At 32.0% G+C, this 23,256-nt stretch overlaps 4 protein-coding genes across 6 annotated transcripts; 1 reads left to right on the forward strand and 3 right to left on the reverse strand.

The window, feature by feature from the left end:
* Positions 1–21: 21 nt before the first annotated feature.
* On the reverse strand, positions 22–2,444 carry LOC122519227 (probable inactive peptidyl-prolyl cis-trans isomerase-like 6). The gene is given in 10 exon segments (XM_043638561.1): positions 22–180; positions 246–361; positions 446–636; positions 729–918; positions 1,018–1,168; positions 1,262–1,474; positions 1,541–1,692; positions 1,778–1,840; positions 1,895–2,083; positions 2,154–2,444. Coding segments are annotated over 10 exon segments (1,683 nt in total). The 3' UTR covers positions 22–53.
* Positions 2,445–2,568: 124 nt separating this feature from the next.
* Positions 2,569–4,700, reverse strand: LOC122520251 (zinc finger protein 277). 2 transcript variants are annotated; one of them, XM_043640324.1, is made up of 7 exons: positions 4,313–4,700; positions 3,925–4,108; positions 3,650–3,852; positions 3,372–3,531; positions 3,073–3,285; positions 2,855–2,997; positions 2,569–2,766 (listed from the first exon to the last, which is right to left on the reverse strand). In XM_043640324.1, the coding sequence occupies exons 2-7, from the start codon at positions 4,090–4,092 to the stop codon at positions 2,634–2,636; spliced, it is 1,020 nt and encodes a 339-aa protein (XP_043496259.1). In that variant the 5' UTR covers positions 4,093–4,108; positions 4,313–4,700; the 3' UTR covers positions 2,569–2,633. The 2 variants fall into 2 exon arrangements, with proteins under 2 accessions (XP_043496259.1, XP_043496258.1); XM_043640323.1 differs by having other exon boundaries at positions 3,925–4,198.
* Positions 4,701–4,883: 183 nt separating this feature from the next.
* Positions 4,884–6,341, reverse strand: LOC122520252 (lethal(2)neighbour of Tid protein). The gene has a single exon (XM_043640326.1). It carries the CDS (start codon positions 6,272–6,274, stop codon positions 4,964–4,966), a length of 1,311 nt encoding a protein of 436 aa, XP_043496261.1. The 5' UTR covers positions 6,275–6,341; the 3' UTR covers positions 4,884–4,963.
* Positions 6,342–6,654: 313 nt separating this feature from the next.
* On the forward strand, positions 6,655–10,138 carry LOC122519211. Of its 2 annotated transcripts, XM_043638543.1 has the most exons (11): positions 6,655–6,700; positions 7,142–7,178; positions 7,365–7,451; positions 7,533–7,610; positions 7,706–7,841; positions 7,916–8,137; positions 8,226–8,366; positions 8,452–8,557; positions 8,953–9,117; positions 9,220–9,431; positions 9,553–10,138. In XM_043638543.1, the coding sequence occupies exons 3-11, from the start codon at positions 7,423–7,425 to the stop codon at positions 9,823–9,825; spliced, it is 1,362 nt and encodes a 453-aa protein (XP_043494478.1). In that variant the 5' UTR covers positions 6,655–6,700; positions 7,142–7,178; positions 7,365–7,422; the 3' UTR covers positions 9,826–10,138. The 2 variants fall into 2 exon arrangements, with proteins under 2 accessions (XP_043494478.1, XP_043494476.1); XM_043638541.1 differs by lacking the exon at positions 6,655–6,700 and having other exon boundaries at positions 6,709–7,178.
* Positions 10,139–23,256: the final 13,118 nt, after the last annotated feature.

Raw genomic sequence — 23,256 nt, forward strand, 5'->3', positions numbered from 1 at the left:
AAATATTAAATAAATGGAATGTTTTTTAGTAAATATTGAATTTATTGTTAAATCTATTCACAGTCTACCGCGTTTGTAGATTGTAAAGAATGAAGTATAGAGTTTTTTAATATCTCTTCAATAAGAGACAAGGATGAATCTATGATTGTCTTATTATCTTGTTTCTCTGTTTTAAACAGCCTAAAAACAAAAATGAATAATTAATAATTTATTCATATTTTTTCTTATTTAATAAATGTGCATACTTATTCATTTCTTCTCGGGTATATTTGGCAATAGTTGCCCTTGCAATATCATAAGCAGATTCTAATATTTTTGGTATCATTCCATAAGCATCCTTTAATGTACATTGTCCAAAACACTAAAAAGGAAATATCAAAGTTATATTTTATATATTGTAATAGATCATTTTTTCTAAAATAAAATAGAACTTTTCTAGCTTTACCTCATTATGGATAGAATTTAAAGTATACGAAACAATGATTTTAGAAAGTTTTTCTATGAAAATCACTTTTTCTTCCTTACTCATTGTTTCGGGTCGAAAATCTGCTAATAATTCACGTAGTTTTGATTTGCAATTGACACTTAAATTTTTATCAAGTTCCTGATCTTTTTCAAAATGATTAACGCTTTTTTCTAACAAACAACAATATGGTCATTATTAAAAAGATTTATTACGAGAAAGTTTGTATAGATTTTAAAAATAAAATTATATATTTCAAAACAACCTGATACATAATCTGTTGGAATACATTATAGACTACTTAAATATCGTTCAGCAATAAGAAGAGATGCTGTATCACGAATATCTATTTCATCAATAATATTATCAAGCCATAAAGAAATATCTGAATAAGTATTGTATGGATATTGATAGATTATATTATTTTCTCCAACATTTATCCATGGTTGGCGTTCCTGAATAAATATATATGCAAAAAGAAATGTGTGTGTCGATTAATAATCATAAAATATTTAATAAAATATATAACCATAAGATATCACAGCGATGCTAACAAGAAATATATCTGTTTCCGGTTCCATTTTTGGTTTATGATCAAAAATATATTGACCACATTGAGATACAATAACTTGTTTTATAGGAGATTCATAATAAGTTGGAATATCTTCTATTCTTTGTAATGTCTGAATACCATCTACTAATTGCCTTTTTTGTTTAATATAATAATTAAATATTTCTTTTAAATTGGTTCTTCAATAAAACAATAGTTATTATTATAAAAAATATATTCACATTTACCCGAAAGCTACATAATGATAATTCATCCATGGATTAGGTTTTAAAGAAACAATTATTTGAGATTCATTAAAGTGCTTCCCATTATTTGCCATTGATAAGATTCCTCTTCGATCATGAGATATGCAATATGATTCATCAGTAATTTTAGGTATTACAATCGTTTTCAAATTAGTACTGTTTGATTGAATATCTAAAGTATACGTGCGTAAATAGCTTACATTGATAATAGAAGAGAAAATAACGCTGATATGTATGCTTCATTTATTTTCATTTAAATACTTGCCACCGAATTGAATCCATCCATTTTTTACTATGCGATGAACAGAAGTGCTTATGTAATGTGAAACTTTGAAGCCTTCTATATTCTCATACTTCCCAGTACAAAAATTTACAAAATGTGTACAAGTTTTTGGGAGCAAGTCAGAATATAACTGTGTAAATATTCTTCTCATTTAAAACAATCAAATGAAATTAAAATATGAGTCGAACATACTTATTTTGTAATAACATTTATACCATGAATAAAAGGGAACCCATTGGTAATCCATCCAAAGTGAATGTAAAATACACGTAAATTCTCTGGAAAAATATTCACTATTTTAAATTATTATTATATATACCTATGGTATTTACCTTTGTATTTTCAATAAATTCTTTATAGTATTCTTTAGCTTGTGTTTCATAATATTCAATATTTTTTGGCATATGAAAAACATACAATTCATTGAGATAATCGAAAAATTCAATGTCACTGCCTATGAACAAATCATTTATAAAAACTGCAACGTGTCTTTTTAAGATCCACATCTTACCACCAATGTGCTATAAAAAAAAAATACAGCTGTATATTTATATAGAAAGAAGAAATTAATTAATACAAACAATTCTTTACCACTTTCATTTTTTGAAGATATTCGTGCCAGTCTACTTGAAACATTTCTCTAATTTGTGATATAGCATATTTATATGGTAAATTTTGAGAAAGCTTCCGTGCATATAATCTTGCTTTATGAAAAGCAACTGCAGTGATAAGACCTTCTACTCTTATTTTAATAAGAGAATTATTATCTGAGTAACCTAAATAACAGTCTCTTTCTTGTAGTTTCTCTTTATTGCTATTACAAATGTTATTTATTGTTGTTACATATGAATCACAACCTTGCAATAACCTTTTAGTTGCCATTATATTTACTAGAGATAGAATAGATCCATATACATATGTATATAATTTCTTTAATAAAAAGTGTTAAATATCAATAAAAAATATATTCACTAACTACTTGATTAAAATAAAATAATAAAAACAATAACATTTCATTTGATGTATATTCAATTATTTCTTACAAAATTAATAATAGTTCAAAAATGTACATTACTCGTTATTATCATTACATGTAACAGATAATTCTTTAAATGTGTTCCCAATATCACCCTCATCTGAGCTATCACCATCCGTATCCAAATTGTATAAAAATGAATCATTTTCATTCATAGGGAAATAAAATCTAAAACAATAATTTATTATACTTTCACGTTATAATAGAATTATTTTTTTCTTTTTTCATGAATCTACATAGAAAATTAATTACTAACTCTGGTTGATCCCATATGTGTTGCTTAGGTATTTTGTAATGATTTAGTTGAGTCATATGTTCTGATATGTTATCAGACTTTTCTTCGCATAAAATGCAACATTGTATACGAATTTGTTGTCTTATATAATTTACCAGCTTTACCTGCACATTTACTATTATTAATTTGTTCTTTATGGTAAAAACTATAATATCTTATAAATATATAAATATACATACTTTCTGATAAAAAGTTAAATCTTCTGATTCCTTTTTAAAGTCAAAATTGTGTTGTTCTTTCATATGTTGTAAAATGGTAAGAAAATCTTTATCAGAATATTTACAAAATAAACAAAGTATACTAATGCCTTCGTCATTCCAATCGGACCATGACAATTCTTCGTCTTCACTTTCGCTGCTTAATCCACTATCTTTAGTATATTTACGATTTTTCTTCAAAGATAAAAAAAACATATATTTAATGATATAAAAAGATGCAACAATTTTTAAGTTAATAATTAACACCATATTGTAATTACTTGATATTTTCTTGTTCTATTAGACTCCGTATAATTAACTATATAAAACTTATCAAATGATTTATTGTATGGATTTATTTGTTTATGCAACTTTTTACGCATGTGCTCTTTTAATGCCTTACGGTTTGTGAAAACTTTTTCACAGTATATGCAGATTAAACTAAAAATCAAATATTTTTTCAATACTTAAACCGTAACATAAAAAATTATATATGAATATTACTTATGATTGATTTTAATACCATTAGAAATATATAATAATAATTTATTCAAATTACCTTTCAATACTTAGTTGTATTCTATCTAAGAGTTCATCGATGAAAACTAAATGTTCTGGTTTACCAAGATATAAATTATGTTTCTCTGAAAGATGTTTTATATACGTAAGACGTGATTCAGTAAAGTTCATTTTACAAAACATACAACCACGTGTAAAACTAGTATCACTTCTTTCTTCGCATTGTTTTGCTAATACCGATACCTTAAAAATATATAATTTAATTTTATATATGTTAAATGAAGTGTTTATAAATTGTATTATTACAAATATTACCAAATTGCTTGTATTTATTTCATCCTTTAATGTTTTATGATGAAATTCTGAGATATGATCAGAAAGTAAAAAGTTATTTTCTTTCTTACACGATTCACCATCAATACTAACAAATTCTGATTTGCACGTAGAAGGTTTTGACGATAATGAATTACTTGTTCCAGACATTATTCTCTGTGCATAGCTTTTTATATTATAAATATTATTTACAAATATGTAACACTTATTGACAACATTTGTTTATATAATTATAATCATTATTTTAAAAATAGTTCTATAAATAGAAGTAAATATATTTTTATTTGAGGTTAAAATGAAAAATAATCAACCAATTAATTCTTACTGTTATTAAACAAAAATAATATTCTTATTCTTTAATTATACATACCATTAAAAATATATTTAATTTCACTTTATAATAAAATAAAACCATATATTTAGGTATCTGCTTTCAGACGTTCTTTGTACATATTTATGAACACAATATTAATGGCGTTTTCTTTCTCTCTTTCTTTCTCTTTCTATCACACAATTTTTAAATTTATATTGAAAAATGTTTAAAATTAGAGTGAATCAAAAAGAAACCACATAGTGAGATATGAATCGTTTTATAAAGATTGTCAACTTTTAGGGTCTTCAGTATTACAAAAAACAAACAAATAAATAATTTCTGTTACATTTCGCGCCAAATATTTGAATTGGTATCAGCTGATATATTGATTGCCGAGAAAGAGAGAGAGAGAGAAAAGATAGAGGGATATATTTAAATATTTATATTGTTCTATTAGGATTCAAATACATAAAATTTGTTTATAAAACAATTTCAATAATTACAATGGTACCAAAAGAGGTTCATATTAGAATAAAAATGGAAATATATATTTCATTCGTAGTTATTTTATTGAAAAATTTAAAAATAAATATATATTTTATATTTCGATTTTTCGTTTTCTTAAATAACGAAGATTTGATAAATATAACATTTGATTTGTAGATAGAGTAAAAACTAGATAATAAATTCAGTTCCACACAGATAATTTTATTTAGTTTTTGTATTGCTATATTTCTTTTTGACCAAATTATATAATAAAACTATATGGCAAGCCTGCAGAGCAAAACTACTCAAGACTGTACTTGGATAAGTATTCCAACAAAGTTCTATTATTCCTAATATTGAAAGTTTCGTAACAGTTTTGTAACTTGTACACCATGCCAGATACGGCAATGTGTAATAGTACCATACATAAAATTGATAATGTAAAGATCTACTGCATGCCATGCCTATGAAATTAGCTAAAAATAATGGAAGAATAAATAACTGGCTCATAGTTGACATATCTATTTTTTTCTCCTCATCAAATTGAGGCTTTAAATCTGTTTCCATTAATTTTAATTTTGCATAGGATTTCAAATAAATTATCCAATTTGGTGCGCAGATAGCTAACAATATTAAATGTAAAATCAACAACAAAATGTGAAAGTATGGATTTACAAATATTTCTTCTGGTAAAAATCGCCAATTTACTGTCCATTTAAATTCAAAAATTCTTCCCAAGTTAAATGCTCCTTTGACATATGAAATTGGATTTTCAATTAAAAATGGTAAGCCTAAAATTATTTGAATTATTGCACAAATGAATAAATGTATTGCAGTCTTCATTGTTCCAAGGACGCATAAATATGCAGTAAGGAGTGCTGGTGCAAATAATAAAATATTCATTTTAACAGATACAGCAAGGCTGTAAAAAATACTTCCTAAATACCAATAGTCATCTAAAAATGCATTTAGACTTAAAAATAATAATATCATAGCTATTGGATCATTAAAAAGTCTTAGGACGAATATAGAATGTATTCGATATGATGTAAAACACATCAAAATTAATACATAAGGTGGAGTCTTTTTAGTTTTTGAATAAATACGGAAGACCAGTACTAATAATATTATGTAGAGGAAAGCAAAGATATACTGAGCTGTTTTAATTTGTCTTCCATGCTCAGTAATATAATATAAAGCCGAGAAGATGTATAAAAATCCAGCAGGATAAACCAATGGCCCTGTATCACCTTTTAGATTCGAATAATCCAATGTACCACTTAAAAAACCCTCCACTTGTTGCATATAAGTTTCCCAGTCAATTTCTGTGTAAGGCACTTTTTCGATAATGTATACGTTCAAAATTATTTCCAGTATAATAAATAAAATCGAGGTTTTTCCAAATTTTTTTGGATCAGTTAATAATGGCCATAATTGAGGCAATTTGAAAATGTCCACCAAGATTTTTTTATTTTTTTTTGAAGCTCTATTTGTAACATTATGATTAACACGACTTTCTCGGCGTGGCGCCATATTCTCTTCTAACCTTTATGGTTGTGTACCAACATTCGTTCGGAGCGCGTGCGACTTTAATGATAAGTACGGATAAAATATGAACTACAAATGCAACATGAGAGCAGTGTTTCCACCATAAGTTCATTTAAACATAGATAGATACAACATAAAGATCACTGATAAAATTATTGACAAATTGATTATAAAGATACGATAAAGAAACGCACATGAAATTTTCAAATTCAAACGATTTTAAAGGACAGTCTTTTTTACCTGATATGCAGTAATAGAAATAAAACACAAATCTCTTAAACGTGTATTTGAAAATTAGCGATAGGGTTAAGAGCTTCATCTCTTCCACAGAAGATTTTGAGTGGCGCCACTGTACGAAATTTAGTTTCCTATCTAAACTCACCATATAACAGTCACTTCATGTAACTGCTGGTATTATTTAATTTTTTACTATTTATTTATTTGTTAATATAATCTTTGTAACAAATGAAAAGCATGATCAGGAAGTAATAATTATTAAAAATATAGTTTATCATTTATAATTAGATTGTGTCATTATAGGTGTTGCTATATGAATGAATGCTATAAATAACTAATACAATTTCGTAGGATTAGAAAATAAATCAGTTAGTAGGTGAATGTAGCCTTATGTGTTTATTATTTTAATTCTATATATATCGTATGACACATACATCAAAACGAATGATTACTTTTAATTAAATTCTGATATATTAAATATATTAAGTAATATAATTTAATACGAAAAATAAATTTAGTAAAAACTGCTGTTTATTTAATTAAAAGTATTAATCATGTTAAAATCAATTATTTTTATTTGTATCATTATACAATGTTTAATGAATTGTTCATTAGTGTTGTGCAATGAGGATAATATTATTTATTCTGAAAGGTAATTATGATATTATGTTATATGAAATACATGGGTGGCTTGAAAAAATTTGATTCTAATATAGAACAAATTTTTATTTATCAAAGAAGTTTTTTTTATTAAGGCTCAAAACTTTTTAACCCACCCACGTTCAGTTTTTGGTAAATGAAATATTTACAATATAACAATTTAACTATACCTTTTCAGAAATATAAACGATGATTCAGAATCCGGATTTAAAAAGAATGATGAATTTAATGAAAGCATGGATCAAGATACGCATGAAGATGATCTGTAAGCAAAAACTGTAAATTTTATCTGATAATCTATACAATTCATTTATTAATATTGAGTGATCCTATTCCTTTTTTTTAGGAATCAAGTAGAAGATTTCATTGATCCACATTCTTTTTTTTATGATAGGCATAATAAAAAAGTAATAATAGAGGATACGTATGTGTAAAATCCATGTCTTATTTTTGCTTAAATCTATCATAGCTTATTATATTTTATCTTATTTTTTATTAATTTTTTACCTAATGTTACAGAGTAATATCTCCAAAGAAGTCAGATAAAATATCTAATCAAGAAGAAGCATTAAAAAAATCTATTGAAGACTATCAAAGATTAAAAGTATATTACATGAGATTGATTAAGATGTTATTGATAAATTCTAATTTAAAGGTATAATAGAAATTAATAAGAACAATAATAATAATAATAGTAATAATAAAATTGTATTTTTTGATACTATACAGATGGGGATGGATGATGATTTAGTAGAGGGACATTTATTTATAAAAGGAACAAAAATGCAAATCGAAAAGCTTAGGAAAGTGGAAATAGGAGATTATTCTCTAAAAGAAATTGATTTAATCTTGAGTGCAATTTTATTGGAGCCTTCACTTTTTGATATTGTCTATGATACGATCAACTTTAATTGGTTTATTCAATCTGTGTTTAAATTTGTAAATAGCTATGTAAGTCATGCATTACCAATTACAATTTTATAATTATATCAATGATATGTACAGTGTAGTATTTTACTTTTTTGTTTTTATGTTTTAGACAGAAGTGATTATTATTGCTTCCGGTACACTGGCTACTATACTATTATGCAGAACACTGTCATATCAACGATTGATTTTTTTTACCCTAGTTATAGGTTTTTCAGTTAGCTATTTTATGACTTATTTGAAGTTATTAACGGTAAAAATTAGAACAACAAACAAATTAATATCATCGATCTTTTAAGACAATGAATATGAATATTTTGCTATATTTTGTTTAAAAGGAAGCTGAATTCAAATCTGCTGCAGCTCAAGTTAAATACATTGAAATGCCTGCAGCTTGTAGACCACTTGAAATGGGTTTCTTGGATAGAATACAGTCACACTTCTGTAAGTATTTAAATGAATGGAAATTGCATTGTAATTAGATCAAAGGATGAGTTTCTAAAGAAATAGAAGTCTCGGTTATGATTTAGTTCGAACAAGCTTTGGTATTATCATCTATTGTTCGTATCGCCTAAATTTTTACGTCGAAAGAAAGAAACATTGATACAATCTGCAATTTCTCATGAGAATTACATTAATCCTTTCACGAAAATTCATTTATTAGTAGCGTACTGATTGCTAGTTTCACCGTCGTGAAAGGATTAACGCTTGTATATGTCTATCAAAGAAAAAATATCATAACCGTAATTTATTCTTTTAAATAACTTATTTTTTAATCGTAGCTAAATCTGGATTTTTTGTATTAAATATTAAAACAAGATATTTTTTTTTTATTATAGTTGGTGGTGATAAAGAATGCGAAAAATATTACGAAGCAAAAATGTCTAAACCAAATTTGGAGGTAACACCTGCTATAGTTTTATCAAACCTTTTCTGCACGGTATTAACACATCCAGTAGCTTTTATTGGAAAAGCAATGTCTAACTTTATAAATAGTGCAACCGGTAAGAGTTTTAATTGGTTCTGTACGAAAATAATAACTGTACGTTATATGAAATTAAGAATTTTCAAAAAACAATATTATGAAACTAATGTTGTTCTTACAGGTGAACTTTCTTTCTTTTTGCGAATACCTATACAAATACTACTATATATATTGCTTCCTATATTGACGGTTATAGGAATTATTTTTCTTAGAATGCAATCTTTTCAATTTGGATTTTTTAGAGGATTAAATTGTTCCTTTTCGGCACCTAGAACGAATGCATTGCCTCAGGATGATGTTCAAAAAAGGCAGACAATTGAGCTAATTCGCGAAGTATTAAATATTTATTTATATTCATATGAAATTGTTTTCATAATTTTATATGCATTTTTTTTCATAATTTATTATATGTATATATTTGTATACCTTTTTATTTAGTTTAGCATTGTTTTAGGTTTTTGCGGAATTACCTGCAAATATTCTACCAAGAATTACTGCAAATAACGATTTGCCTAATGCCTCGCAAGTGAAAGAAAATGATAGTCCTGCGGACAATGCTATCGAGAAACCTTGTAAATCAATGCCGGATAAATCTTTAAATGAATTGAATTCTGCCGGCGGTGATGCAGATCTAAATAATTTATTTTCCGAAGAAAGTGAAAAGAAAACTTGCAAATGCGGAAAAAGCTTTGAAATTAATGAAGAGATTGGAGGTGGTGATGCTTAAATATTTAGCTGTGATAAATGTTTTTTTAAATTATTTATATTAACTTAATTGCTGTTAATACGACTTACAAATGTATTAAACTAGTATTAAAGAAATATTCTTATAAATTTGTATTAAAATATTTAACAAACAAAAATGATTTTATATTTTTTGTATGATATAACAATAATCAATATATTAAAAAAAAAAATAATTTTGTTATATAAAGCAATTAAAAGCATGTTTTCAATTGTGCGCAATGCGTGAGATTTTACTCTAACCATATTATTCCGATATTTAAATTAAATAAATTTGTTTACGTGGAAAGAATTAATTACGAAAATACATTTTATTTACCCTTGCATTATTAATGATAGAAATTACGATTTTCACGAAGCAATGCATTATTAAAATCGTAGAAATGGAATTCCGACGAGCTAATTCATCGTACGATAAAACACGTGAGCCATGGAATTCGTTATAGGTGGTCTCATTTGTAGCATTGTATTTTGATTGCTGGGGTCTCGTTTTGCTGAGGATTTCGTTATTAACGCAAATTCAGCCTAATGATCAACGAGCAAACAAGCGTTTACCGAAGGTAACGTCTGCGTTTTCCGTAATTATATATACGGTAGTTGGTAACGACGTGGGTGTGCTCTTGTTTAAATGAAGGGGTGGTAAGCAAGCGGATACCGCGACGTAACGTTGAGCAATTATTAACGTATTAGTGTCGTTAGAAAATTCTCTTGTGTTACTTGTAACTTACTCATGTTATATTTTATTAACAATAAATTCCAACAAACGAATAGCGATATATGAATTATTAGACGATACATTATATTATATAATATATAAAATAATTTACTCTTATTTTGTTAAACAAACAAATTATTTCATTTGATAGTAGAATAAAGTAAACGTCACGAACGTTCAAAGCAAAAAAATAAGAAGAGAAGAAGACGATGCAGTATATAACAAAAACGTCTATTAGAGAGATCAAAATATTTAGGATACTGCGATCGTTCATGATCAGGGTACGGATCCTTTTTGAGCTTGTTCGTGGACCCGTGAACGTTGTTGCTCGTCCCTATGTACGAAGAAAAAAAACCTAAATTTACTATAGATTCTAGTACACTCGGCAGACGGTTCTGCCCAATTACATGCTCGAAATCACGTCTAAAAGTTGTTGTGGCGTCGGGTGGTGTACTCCTACCATTATATTCCATCCTTTGCTCTCAACGTCTTCGCAAAGCACCTTTACTATCCCATTGTCTATCGTTATAACGCAAACACTATCACGATATAATCTTAACCCTAACAATTTGGCCTATTACTAATCATGAAAATCTTAATCTTCCTCGTAGCTCTAATACAAATGAATTATACAAAACAATATCGGATTTGTACTAACAATAAAATATCGTATTCCTGATCGATTACAAATACTTCGAAGCAAACGGAATTCGATAGTCGATCTTAATTCGAGCGTAAGGGGCGATTCAAGTCTAAAAGATCCTAAATGCATGGTCGAACATCGAAGGAAGCTATCAAAATAACGAACCCACCTCATCTCCGAGTGCGTTATTCGCGGTTGATCGAACGTGAAACAAGCTGCCCTCCTTTCTTTACGTGAAATCCGAACGTTCTTTTCCGCATCTGCTCTATTGATGTCTCTTTTAGTATTTCTATGGCATTGACCGGGTGTAAACCACCGAAAATTCAAGGAACTTTGCTTCGTGCGCGTTACCACAATCGCGATTGCGGTAAGATTGTTCGAACTAAAAGTAAGCTTTCAAATCTTCCTCACAGTTTCCTTTTATCTATTATTTCTTTTTATTTTTCTTCTTTTTCTGTACGCTTATATACTTTCTATCCTTTACTTTTTGCAATCCCTATCGATATTCCTACGTACAGTAATTTAACATATGTCTATAAAAAGACGTGAATCTTTGAAAAAAAATAATAAAAAGATGTCGATGTTCTAACAATATATCTATGTAACTTTGAACTATCTATTATCGCGCAATAAATATCACGTATCTATAAACTGAGTTGTAATTTTCGTTTTGGTTAATCGAGGATTTGATAACTCGTGAGAGCCATTGAATGTTGGTAATTTGATGGTCAGTTTAACGAACGGTCATCGGTAGTAAACATTACACCGTCCTAATAGAATCGTTGAATGTAAACGAATCCATTATCGTTATCTAGTTTGTCTATTACGATCTTTTTATTTAACATTTGATCTTAATAATGTAGTTTCTTTTTCGTTGATTTTACGTCGATTATTCGATCGAAAAAGAATTGCAAATTCGACAATTAATCTTTATAATAAATTATCTCGCACGGGATCGGTACGGTATCGGTAAAAATAATTGATATTGCAGATATATATATATCGTTATCCTTTGAATCGCAAATCTAACGATCATTTTTTCTTTTTGTCTTGAACAATTCTCCAATAAATACAGCTATTCTTGAACTCGTTTAACAAGTCCACTCTTATCTGTTAATCGTAATTTTCTCTTTATTCATTTGCGGTAGAAAGAAAGAAAAAAAGAAAAAGAAAAGAAGGAAATTTAAAATAGAGATAGAGATAAAGCGAAGATTCTTCGAACGGTTTAATCAAGGATGACGATTCCTTCTTTCACAGTTTCTGGATTCTTTTTCATCGAAATCGAAATGCTGTCGATTAAACTAGCGTAATAACCAGCGCGTTGGGTGATAACTTCCTAATATCGATTGGGAAAGTTCAAAGGGGCTGTCGTCGTCGTCGTCGTCGTCGTCGTCGTCTCGGAACTACGCTCGCGTTTCCGAGGAAGAGGAAACTGCTGATCGTTGGAGCGATGATAATCCATCCCACGACGATCTACGCGTAACCGTCGTCCTCCTCTTCGACGAAGAGGAGAGAACCGGTCGGTCGGTAATTTCGAAGGAGGCCATCGAACCTCCCATTGGCTCGGACGTGTTTCCAGTTGGAAGTGTTCCCTTGGGTTGATATACCTAGGCTCTTCGATATACACTCGTATATATACCCGTAGAGAAAGCGAGCTCGAACATCGAATCGAAGTGAAGTAGCCTCGATAAGATATATACATATATATATATGGAGGTACACAAGTATTATGTATATCGATAGTCTGTGAGAGAGAAAAGACAAGAGTGGTGGAAGCTCGAAGTAAGGTCCTTTGGGACCAGTTGAGGTCTTAATTACTGGCCTCTCACCGATGGAATGTTGTGTTATCGCACTCTTACTCACAATCAGCTTGCCTTCGACCAACACAAGCCGTATTCGATTACCGTTTTTCTTCTCGGTTTTTAAAAGCTAAAGGCAATTCGAAGGCGCCTCGTATGACCTGCGAATGAACGTGTAAAAAAAGTACACCTTCTTCAAGAGACACCACCAACAGAACGAGATAACGTTTCTTTTTATTTCCTTTCACTCTTTTCAATTTCTTAGTCGTTAAACTTTACACTGATCGTGTTCGTTTCTTAATGCTCTTGTCGAAATGTTACTATATGTTTTCTATTTTTGGATAAGGGAAGAAAGAAATAAAAGAAATAGAAAGGAAAATAGTGAAGGGTTATTTAAAGATATTGTATACCATTATTGGGAATCGAAGAGATTTTTGTTCTTTTTATTTTTTTTTGGAAAAAGATTTTTCAAAGTTAGCCGAGAAATGCGTATCGTTTTCATGGTTCGAGATACGATCTCTCTCGATGTGTAAGCAAGAAGTGGATTTCGTATGATTTTATGATCGTTATCCTCCGTACTTGACGCTTCTTCCAAGTTCCGATTATACAACTGAAACGTTTCTCGAGAGGATTCTCGGCTTACTAATGTTGCTGTTAATACGAGGAGAACGGCTCGCCAAATGTTTGAAATGTCGTTCGCATTTATTTTCATTATTACGGTAGAATGTAATCTTGGACGAGTTTAAGTTTGAAAAAGTTGCGTAATTAAAATGCAGACTCGTTTTGTTGACAATTTTATGTTTTAACACATTGAACGCCAGTCTCGCGTTATTGCGGAATTCCTTTTTTACGCTTTGTAAACAAGTTTTACACTTTGATACGTTTTACTTGTCATCGTTTATTTCTTTCTGCATTTATTTAATTTCTAACAAAATATAGATAATATTCTGCGTAAAATCGGATCAACAATAACCGCGCAAAAATTAATTTAAAAATCAATATCTGTTTGGTTGTAAGACGAGCAATGTGTTGTGTCGGACAAAAACATGTCTAAATTGAATTTGGAAAGACGAGAAACGCCACGTTCGACGTGTAAAATTTTTTTAAGAAAATGAACGAAGTTAAACAATTTGTTATTATTAAAACTATTTATAAACGAATGTAACGAAATTGCAAGAGAAAACTTATCGCGCGATAATCGAATTCTCTTCATCGTTCCGACCGTTCGTTAAATTTAAATTTGAATCATGTCGCTACTAATCGAACAGAATCTCATCCTTTGATGCGAACAGATATAAACGAGGTTATAGAGCTAACCATAAAAGCTTCTGTTTTATGACGACACGATTAATAGGACTAGCATAGATTGGGTTTTAATGACTCGATAAAGAAAAGTACATTGGCGGTCATTAAATCTGTTTCAGTTACGTAGCTCTGATTCTTACTTAAACTAACGAGCTTTTCATCGGATTTGGGTAATCCCAGACGGCGGACGTGTTTTTAGGTCTACCCTTCGATAATTATACACGAATAGAGGGGGTAAAGTAAAAAGGACATTTGAGGAGACGTTCTGGATAACGTTCCTCATCCAGACTACTTTTTCTCTTAACCCTGTAACTAAACGAATTGCAATTTTTAAATAGAAAAAAAAAGATAGAAAATCAAAATCAATGCAATGGCATTTCATCGTTTCAACTTTTAGATACGTTAGAGATATTATAAATTAATACTCTAAATTTAATCAATTGTCCCTTAATTATTATATTTAAACTCCTAAAGTGAATCTTGAAACTTAATGATCAATTCTAATTCGCGTCACTTGTTATCGATCAAATGTAATCGTCGGAAGGTAAGAAGTTCGCTACTTAAACGATCATAGAAAAATGCTAATGAGACGATTCTTCCCTTCTTCTATGAATATCGCCTGAAGTTAGTAAAAGGAAAATGTCTTTTAGTTTCCAGGTGGAGTCTCGTAACTTTCGAAGAGACATAGGTTGAAAACTAAAAGAGGTTAAAGATCATTATTCAAAGATAGTTTAAAGCGTAAGACAAATCCGTTGATCGAAGCTGATTATTCGAATTCAAGAGTAGCCTCGTTCGAGCGATACTCTTTTACGGTTGGCTTTGAAATCGGTGAATTAATACTGAGAATATTGGACGCGTTGATTCAGAGGAAAGTGGCTCTGTGTATCGATGATATATACCGAGAGAGGAGTGCTCAGGCATTCCCATCGTGACTATCGTGAGGGATACCTCGAAGCGCCAGACTCATGTCATCGTGTCATCGATAATTGATGTATGCGCGAACTAATGGCTGTAATTACCTCAACCTAATATCCACCATGGAATCTCGCGCTTCTCCATCGGCAGACCTTATGCATGTATATGTATATACATATACGTATAAATATATTGTATATAAGATATATGTATATATAACGTATACATCGATGTATCATGCGAGTATGTATGTTTGACCCTTCGCAAAAGCCAAGCTGCTCTGCGTTCTCTCTCTTTCTTTCTCTTTCTCTCTCTCTTGCTCTTTGAAGCGTGCTAAAATTTCAAGAAGAAATTAATGATTCTCATCGACCGTGACAGACTGACCGTGGTAATTAATCGCAAGAGTTCGTCTCGAATATTACAAAGGTTGACTCTTTACCTTCGTATTTATTTTTATTATCTTCTTTTCATTTTCTTCCTCTTATTTATTCGTGCATATTATCTATAATATACATATAAAAGTGTTTATTTTTTATTTCTAACGAAAATGTATTATGTAATTAGCGAAATAAAGAGATACGTTGCAAAGAACAAACATATCTATTAATATATTTGGAATATTAAACAATTTCGATCTGATATCTTATTAGAAGAAAATTTTTCAATTTAGTTATCACTGGTCGGGAACCTTAAAAATAATGTATTTTAGTTTAAACAATCTTAAATATTAATAGAGTACAGTACTGTGTTCAATTTATCTTAATTGATTGATAATTGATCGAAAGAAATGTATATTATAATTTAAAAACACAGAATATTAGTTAGATGTACCTTCTTCTTCGAGATCTACTGTTAGACTGGCAAGTTGCCCTCTATAAAAGTTATTTTATTGAATATTGTTTATTATGACTTTCCGAAAGTCGCGCATGTCTGTAACGAGAATAATATTCGTAATAAATAAAATTTATTGTTTGGAAAGTATCAATAGTTTTCAAGGACGTAACAGGCATAACGTTAAGGATTTTAAGGAACACTTATTCTGTATCTAAATCGATTGATTATTTTCCACATGATAATACGAGTTTAACTTCTATCACGCGTGTAGACCACGCGCATTCTTTTTTTAGGTAATTTTTCTTTTTTATTTCTTTTTTTCAAAGAGTGGACCAGACACGATAGTTTCGTTCACGTGGCAAGCTGAGATATATAACGAGGCTTTAAAGGAATAAAATTTTCAGCCAACGAGTCGAGTCGACTCGAGCGAACTTATGGCTCATAATAAGATTACAAGAGATAGAGAGTAGTGTGACTAACGAGCCTATCGTCAACTGCAAAACCAGATGCCGTTCCAAGTGTGTCTGCCGCACAGGACGACGGAGTCTTTTTGGTGGTCTTCTCTCGTCTGGCCATCTGCATATTCTCTTCCTTTAGATATCTCTCTTTCGGTTTTGTATTATTCCGTCCAATGAAACTATTTGTATGATAAAAAAAACCGAAATACTACCCGCAAAATATTCAACACGATTTGTTGCGAATTTATATTCAATAATCACGATCACCTTGTTCTCGATTCACTTCTTTAACATTTTTATTAAGCTATTTCTTTTCGATTTTATTTGCCTCCTCTTATGTAATACACCTTCTCGTACGAAATATTTTGTAAATCTTCCTTTGTGAGGATTCGTGAATTGTGTCGTTTTTCGTTTTTTGTTTCTAAATTTCTACTTAAATTCGTTAAAAATTTGTAATCGTTAACGAGATAGAAATGCTTTTTATTCATCTGTAACTTTTATGTTACATATATAACAGCAAATTTTCCCGTGCGTCAACTCGATTCCCTATAGAAAAATAATGAGATCGGTCGGCAAATTTTCCTGAAAGAGAATAATATCATTTATAACCATTTCTATGCAAGGATGCGTGTTTTAACCAACACGATAATGCTATTATTTAACTGATCGTAACGGTTCGAAGAATCGGAGCGCGATGTAAACAAAATATTATTGAATCCGTACATTTCTCTTTTATTCTCCAAAGAAACGGAAGAGTTACGTATTTATAATATCATTTCTGCTGGCTTTTTTTTCGATGTAATTTTATTAATTATTTCTTCTTGCATAATATATTTTTCTTTTAAGTTCGTGTACGTTATGCGATTTTTTATCTACATTTAATAAAGAATTAATATTTTTCAGACAAAGTTATGTTTGGTTGATGGAATGCGATTAATTTTTTCGTGGATCATCACACGTAGCAATTTCTACGTAACGTGATCTGGATGAATAATAATTGCAATCCATTTAATTATGAATTATTTAACGTAAATAACTATCGAGATAATAGCTACATATTTCGGTAAGTTCTCAACAAAATTCTTCGTTTATTAATATCATTTAAATATTCTATTTATCATTGTTTACCTTTGGAAAAAAGTTACGAATATTATAATTATCTATTTTGATATGAGATTAATTATACAAGATTTAATGCAATAAGTTTCGCGTTCGAGGACAGTGCGTTAGGGTATCAGATTCGTTTAGTGAGAGCTTAATTCGTTTTACTTGGAGAGGACGAGGTGTATAGTAGAACGCGTGTGCTATACCGAGTAGGAGCTTTCGAAAAGGACCAGAACGTCCCTCTTGGAACGGGGCGTTGCTTACTGTTATAACAAGGTTATTGAATTATTTCGAGACTTAGTTTTACGTGTTCGCTAAGGGATCAAACTCACAAGGCTTTAGGCGTTACAGATGGAGTAGGCGTGGTTCTCCTTCTCTTATTCTCCATCTATCTGGCTCTTTCTGGCTTCTGGCAAGTGCTAGAGAGTCACCCCTCTCGAATAGAGAATCCTGTGGATCGCTCGGTGGGCTCTGCGCTTTCTCGACTAGATTAAGATACGATTAGGATGCCTGCTCGTATTCCCATCGAAACTTGGGAGGGTTCGAGATGTTCTTCCTGGTTGGTGTGTGGAAACAGAAGTCAAGGGAATATTGTATGAGATGATACTGATGGTGTTCGTCGCAGAGAGACGCGCGAAGAAACGAACGTCCACGTTTTATTCCTCGGATCCATTCACATCTGGACGGATGCTCGACAACACGTGTTGCGGATTAGTCGTACCACACGCACACACTCTCTCCGTCTTTTTCTTTCTCTGCCTTTCTCTCTGCAAGTTGTACTTTTTGTTTAGTTCGCGAAATACGTTACTAAGCTACACAGAGCCTGACGGATGGTTTCTAACGTTTGACACGAAGCTACTTTACGTGTACGTAAGACGAATGTACCGTCGCGTTCCTGAAGAAACTCACGCTTCGGCGACTACATTTGTTCCTGGCCAAAGTTTCCCGACAAAGTTAAAAGCACGGTGGCTCGATACATCGAAGTTTACCCTAGACTCGGTGTAAAAGCTCTTCTCCGGCGGACAGGAATATTTCGCTCGGATGATAATTCGAGTTCGTTGTGTACTTTGAAAGCTCGCAAGCCCAAAGTGAGGAAGAGAAAACGAGAGGCAGTGGAAGAAGAAAGTTTCTTTCCATTTTCCTCCTTTCCTTTCGACGAAGAAGATGAAGCCTATCCCCTTCGCTCGCCTATCTTTCTCTCTCCCTTTTCTTTCTTTCTTTCTTTTTTCTCATCCGTCCTCCTTTTCCTTTCTTCCCCACTTCTTATTCGCGAGAGTCACGCGATCAAAATCGTTCGCTAGGTTCGTGGGTGGTTGCAAAAAATGTGACTGGAAGCATCCGGTTTTAATGCCAAGCTTCTCATCCGTCGTCGTCCCTTTCGGCATGGCCTGGCGTTTTAGCTGCGGAGCAAAAGCCGAGACTGATCACACCGTAAAAGCACACGGAAACGCGCTTCGCAAATACAGCTCCCCGGATCCCAGTACCACCACCGACGCGACTCGACACGACGCGATGAGCTTTTTCATCGACGCGTCGAATTGCACTCGACATTTCCGTGCACGCGCTCGTTCGCCACCCGGTATATACTACACACCTACCAGCATCTCTCTATCTCTCTGTTGTACTCATCCTGTCCGGAAACGGACGCGTATACGAACGACACGGTATAGTACTTTATTGAGAACCACGTTTCAAATTTATAGAGAAAAATGTTGTTTCAACGTGAATCTCTCGTACGGTATCTCTCTTTCTCTCTCTTTTTTTCTTTGTTTCTCTCTCTCTCTCTCTCTCTACCAGCCAAACCGTTCCTGCAATAACGTCGATGTTTACGGCCCTCTAATCCTTTACCCTACGCCCTATTCCCGAGAACCAACTTTTCGAGCGTTATTACGCAAAGGTTTTTTTTCGTCTATTTTATTTTCTCCGTCCATCCTGATCCAGCGAATTTAAGGTTGGTTGATCGTATTTCTTGCATCAGTAACAAGCCGATAATTTATGTTACACGAGATCGTACTTGGCTTAATCCTTGAGAGTAAAAAGATAAAAAAAAAAAGAAAAGAGAGCGAAAGAAACTAATGAATTTGATTTAGTCAACAAGGTCTTTTCTTTTCAGTTTAACTGTTTGATTCTCGATTCAATTTTCGATCAATGTATTTCAATGCACTACACAAACGAATGTTTCGCGCCGAAGCTTACAGTTTACTGTTGATTGTTAATATGAAAGAAGTTTTTATTTACTGCGCTCTAATCTGGGGATTATAATTTACATACGCGATATTCCAACGCTTGAACGTCCATACTCGGGGATGTTCGAGAGCGTATGTTATGTACCTCGTACGTTCGATCGGAAGCACCAATCAGATAACGTTATTCCAAAAGTCGATGAGCGAAGCGATAACGATTTTCACTCGTCGAAATTATTGAGAACTGTTTATAACTGGCTTGAAATTTGACAGAAGTACTCGCACGAGTAGGTAGGTATACTACTACATTTAGCTTTGCGTATCAATTTACCATTTCATTTTTGTTTCAATTGTACTTGTTCCGACACAAATATTTCTATATATTATATATATTTTTTGTTCTTGTTTTTTTTTCCTTTTCCTATTTAATATTGGAACGATAAAAATAAACCCGGTAGATATAGATTTTAACGGCAATTTAAATCCGCTCTCTTATAAGTCAGTTTTATTTGTCGTTTAAATACTTTTTATAGCCGTTTATCGTGAATCGTGGTATAAACGCTTTTTAAGAACACGTACGATCGAATTTTCCATGCCGTCGGGAAAATAGGTGGTGCGTTGCTGGTCTCAGATGGAGAGGTTTAACGTATATAATTGTGTAGAAGTTTCACGGCGTGTTCACGCTTAAAGAGAAAGAGAGTAAAACTATATTCTCTCACACGTTTGGCCAACACACATACATATAAAACTTTATCGGCCGTAGTTTCGAGCGTAACGTTGCGCGTATTCCAAGTTTACGGACCGTTTGCCGATAGTGTTCGTGTGATTCGCTAATAGTTGTTTTCCTCTATTTGCTTCTAGGACTCTACGACGACGACGGTCGATTCGAGTCGATACATCGGCCACTTCGAGGAACTAACCTTCGTTGTTCTCTTCAATAAAGTTTTCGAGAGAAGGAAGATCGGAAGGAACTCGCTCGAGCAAAACGCGTCTTCCAACTTCACTTAGTCTTCGGGATCTAAATTTGATTTTCACGTGCGGTTGCTACCGAACCCGTTTACCGTTCCTTTTCGTCGAGCTTAACGTTTATCTACTTAAACACATTTTCTCCCCTTTTACGTTTTTTTCCTTTTCTAATAATACGATGAGATCGATTTTACTTTTAGACTTTAATAGAAATTTATCATCAGTCTTCTCAGCTTTGTATAATATTTCATCCTCGTAATTTCGAGATTCGTATTCGACGATAGAGGAGAATTTTATTGTACTATTTGTACAAACGTACTTTTTATTTTGTTTAACAAAATAAATGTAACGTGATGCTCTCGTTTTGAAATTTTAAACTTTAATTTTCATTCGCGCGTATTTTCACGACGACGAGGAGGAGTGACCACGTTGAAACTGCCTCGCAAATACGAACGAGTGATCTCGAATGCTCGTATGAATAGCCGAATAACGTTTTTTTTTTCTATTGTTCATATATAAATAGATAGCGATAATAGGATTTATTAGTATATCGATGTGTAAAGTATACGTGGATTCCGCGAAATAATTCGATGATTATTGTTCTGCGATGCACGAGCGGAAATGTAAATCGTTGATCGTTCTCGCAAAAGAGGTAAGTTGTGTGCAGATACGAGTATCATTCGTATATATCGCATTAAATTCTCTCCAATTTTTGTTTCTCTTATTTTCCGCGTAAAATTATTCAACAATTGAGTACGTATACAATACATTTTTCTGTTCGATCAAAAGAGATAATTAATAGAAATTCTTTTACATAATCTGCAATTGATACGTTAGCGTTAATAATAATCAAATTAAATACAGACGTTTTATTCAATCGGTTTGCGTATTTCAATGAAATGCTCCGATGCGCGTATTACGTTCATGAGAGTTCATGTTAGAAAAATGTTAATAAAAGAAAAGGACAACCAGATGTTCCAAAAGTATAATATAATTTGTCCAACAATATTGTATAATAATTTAAATGTAATATAATATAACATTGTTTTTTATTAGTTGGGAAATTAGTGGATATTTCAAGAGATATGAAGATCAAGGATAAACGTTAATCATTTGGAAACCGTGAATTTCCATGAACAGAGAAATCAACATACTTATACACGTATGAGTTAAGACGAAGGCAAAATACTGATTCTAGTCGAGAAAGATTTTTGCGTAGACTAGCAGAAAACTTTTCTCCGGAGATGTTCGCGTTTGCAAGTTGCTAACAACGAGTACCTGTTCCTTACCTTTCAGACAATCTATGGCTTTGCAAGCGATCACGCACGAGAACGAACCTAACTTGGTGTACTCTCTCCCTCACTCTCTTACTCTCTCATTTTCTCTTTTCCTTCGTAGGCGGAAAACGCGTCTAATGCGGTGTGCACTGTATGTAATTGTGGATTCTGAAAGCGCGAATAACCACGTCAGCAAAGCGTATATGCGTTTTCCTGCGTGTCTGCTTATTGCCTTCGTTGCTCGACTCTCTCCATTTCTCTCTCTCTCTTCCTCTCTTTGTTTCTTTCCCTCACCCTATGTCTTTCGTTCTTGTTGCATGTATCTCTTTCTCTCTCATTTTTATTCTCACCAGTAGCCTGTAACAAAAGCGGACGGGTATCCTTAACGGTTATTGGCAAGTGGCGTAGTTTTAGGGCTTGCTCGTAAGAGAAACGGTAGGTAAGAGCGATTTATTGGAGGTTAAGGGTGCGAGTGACCCACTGTAAGGGCGGTTTCGAAAGGGGGAAACGTTCGACAAGCTTCGCTCATCGGAATCGCCATAGGTTTCCTCTTCATGTATATAAACGTATATACGTGCCTGTGTAGAACAAGAGGGAGCAGTACGTTGGCACTTTCAATTAGATAATTGAAACCAACTAGAGACCGCAACTAACGTGTTTTCCACACGTGTTTCTATTCTCTTTCTCTCTTCCGTTATATTGTTGTGATCGTCCGCGAACTATGTGCTCGACGGAATTTTACAAAAGGCAGGTTTAAGGGTCCTCCCTGTAGATGGAATAGCCAGTGGTCCAATTGGTTTTAGTAGAAGATTCGATTGTCCATGATCCTCTTTTCTTCTTTTCTGTAAACACTTGACCCTTTCCAACGAATCGACCGCTTTCTAGCAGCACATATTGCTCTAACATTGATTTTTTGTTCCTTCTGGTAGATGACGATTCGATATCGAATAATCGATTTCGATTTCCTTTTTCTTCGTTCCCCACAAAACTCTTCGATCGCGAATGAATCATATGGTGCACGTATATATATATATGTATGTATGTATATATGTACGTAGCTCGTGAGAAATAATTGGGAATTCGAACTCTAGGGTCCGATCGTTTATTCAACTTGTCGAGTGGTCCCCTTTGTTAAAAATCTTTATTTTCGAATTTAACGATAATCTCGAGATTAGAATTCGTGAATAAGAGATGGTAAAAATATTTTTCAATCAT

The sequence above is a fragment of the Polistes fuscatus genome, unplaced genomic scaffold (assembly GCF_010416935.1).
Source record: "Polistes fuscatus isolate 324 unplaced genomic scaffold, CU_Pfus_HIC Scaffold3, whole genome shotgun sequence".
In the NCBI taxonomy this organism is placed as follows: Eukaryota; Metazoa; Arthropoda; class Insecta; order Hymenoptera; family Vespidae; genus Polistes; species Polistes fuscatus.

Coding starts and splice junctions, on each gene's coding strand:
- LOC122520251 (XM_043640324.1), bottom strand. CDS start 4,092: ATGTCTGGAACAAGTAATTCATTATCGTCAAAACCTTCTACGTGCAAA. Junction 3,853..3,924: donor AAATAAATACAAGCAATTTG/GTAATATTTGTA, acceptor TATATTTTTAAG/GTATCGGTATTAGCAAAACA. Junction 2,998..3,072: donor ATTTAACTTTTTATCAGAAA/GTATGTATATTT, acceptor GTAAATGTGCAG/GTAAAGCTGGTAAATTATAT.
- LOC122520252 (XM_043640326.1), bottom strand. CDS start 6,274: ATGGCGCCACGCCGAGAAAGTCGTGTTAATCATAATGTTACAAATAGA.
- LOC122519211 (XM_043638541.1), top strand. CDS start 7,081: ATGTTAAAATCAATTATTTTTATTTGTATCATTATACAATGTTTAATG. Junction 7,611..7,705: donor AAAGTAATAATAGAGGATAC/GTATGTGTAAAA, acceptor CTAATGTTACAG/AGTAATATCTCCAAAGAAGT. Junction 9,118..9,219: donor CTTTATAAATAGTGCAACCG/GTAAGAGTTTTA, acceptor TTGTTCTTACAG/GTGAACTTTCTTTCTTTTTG.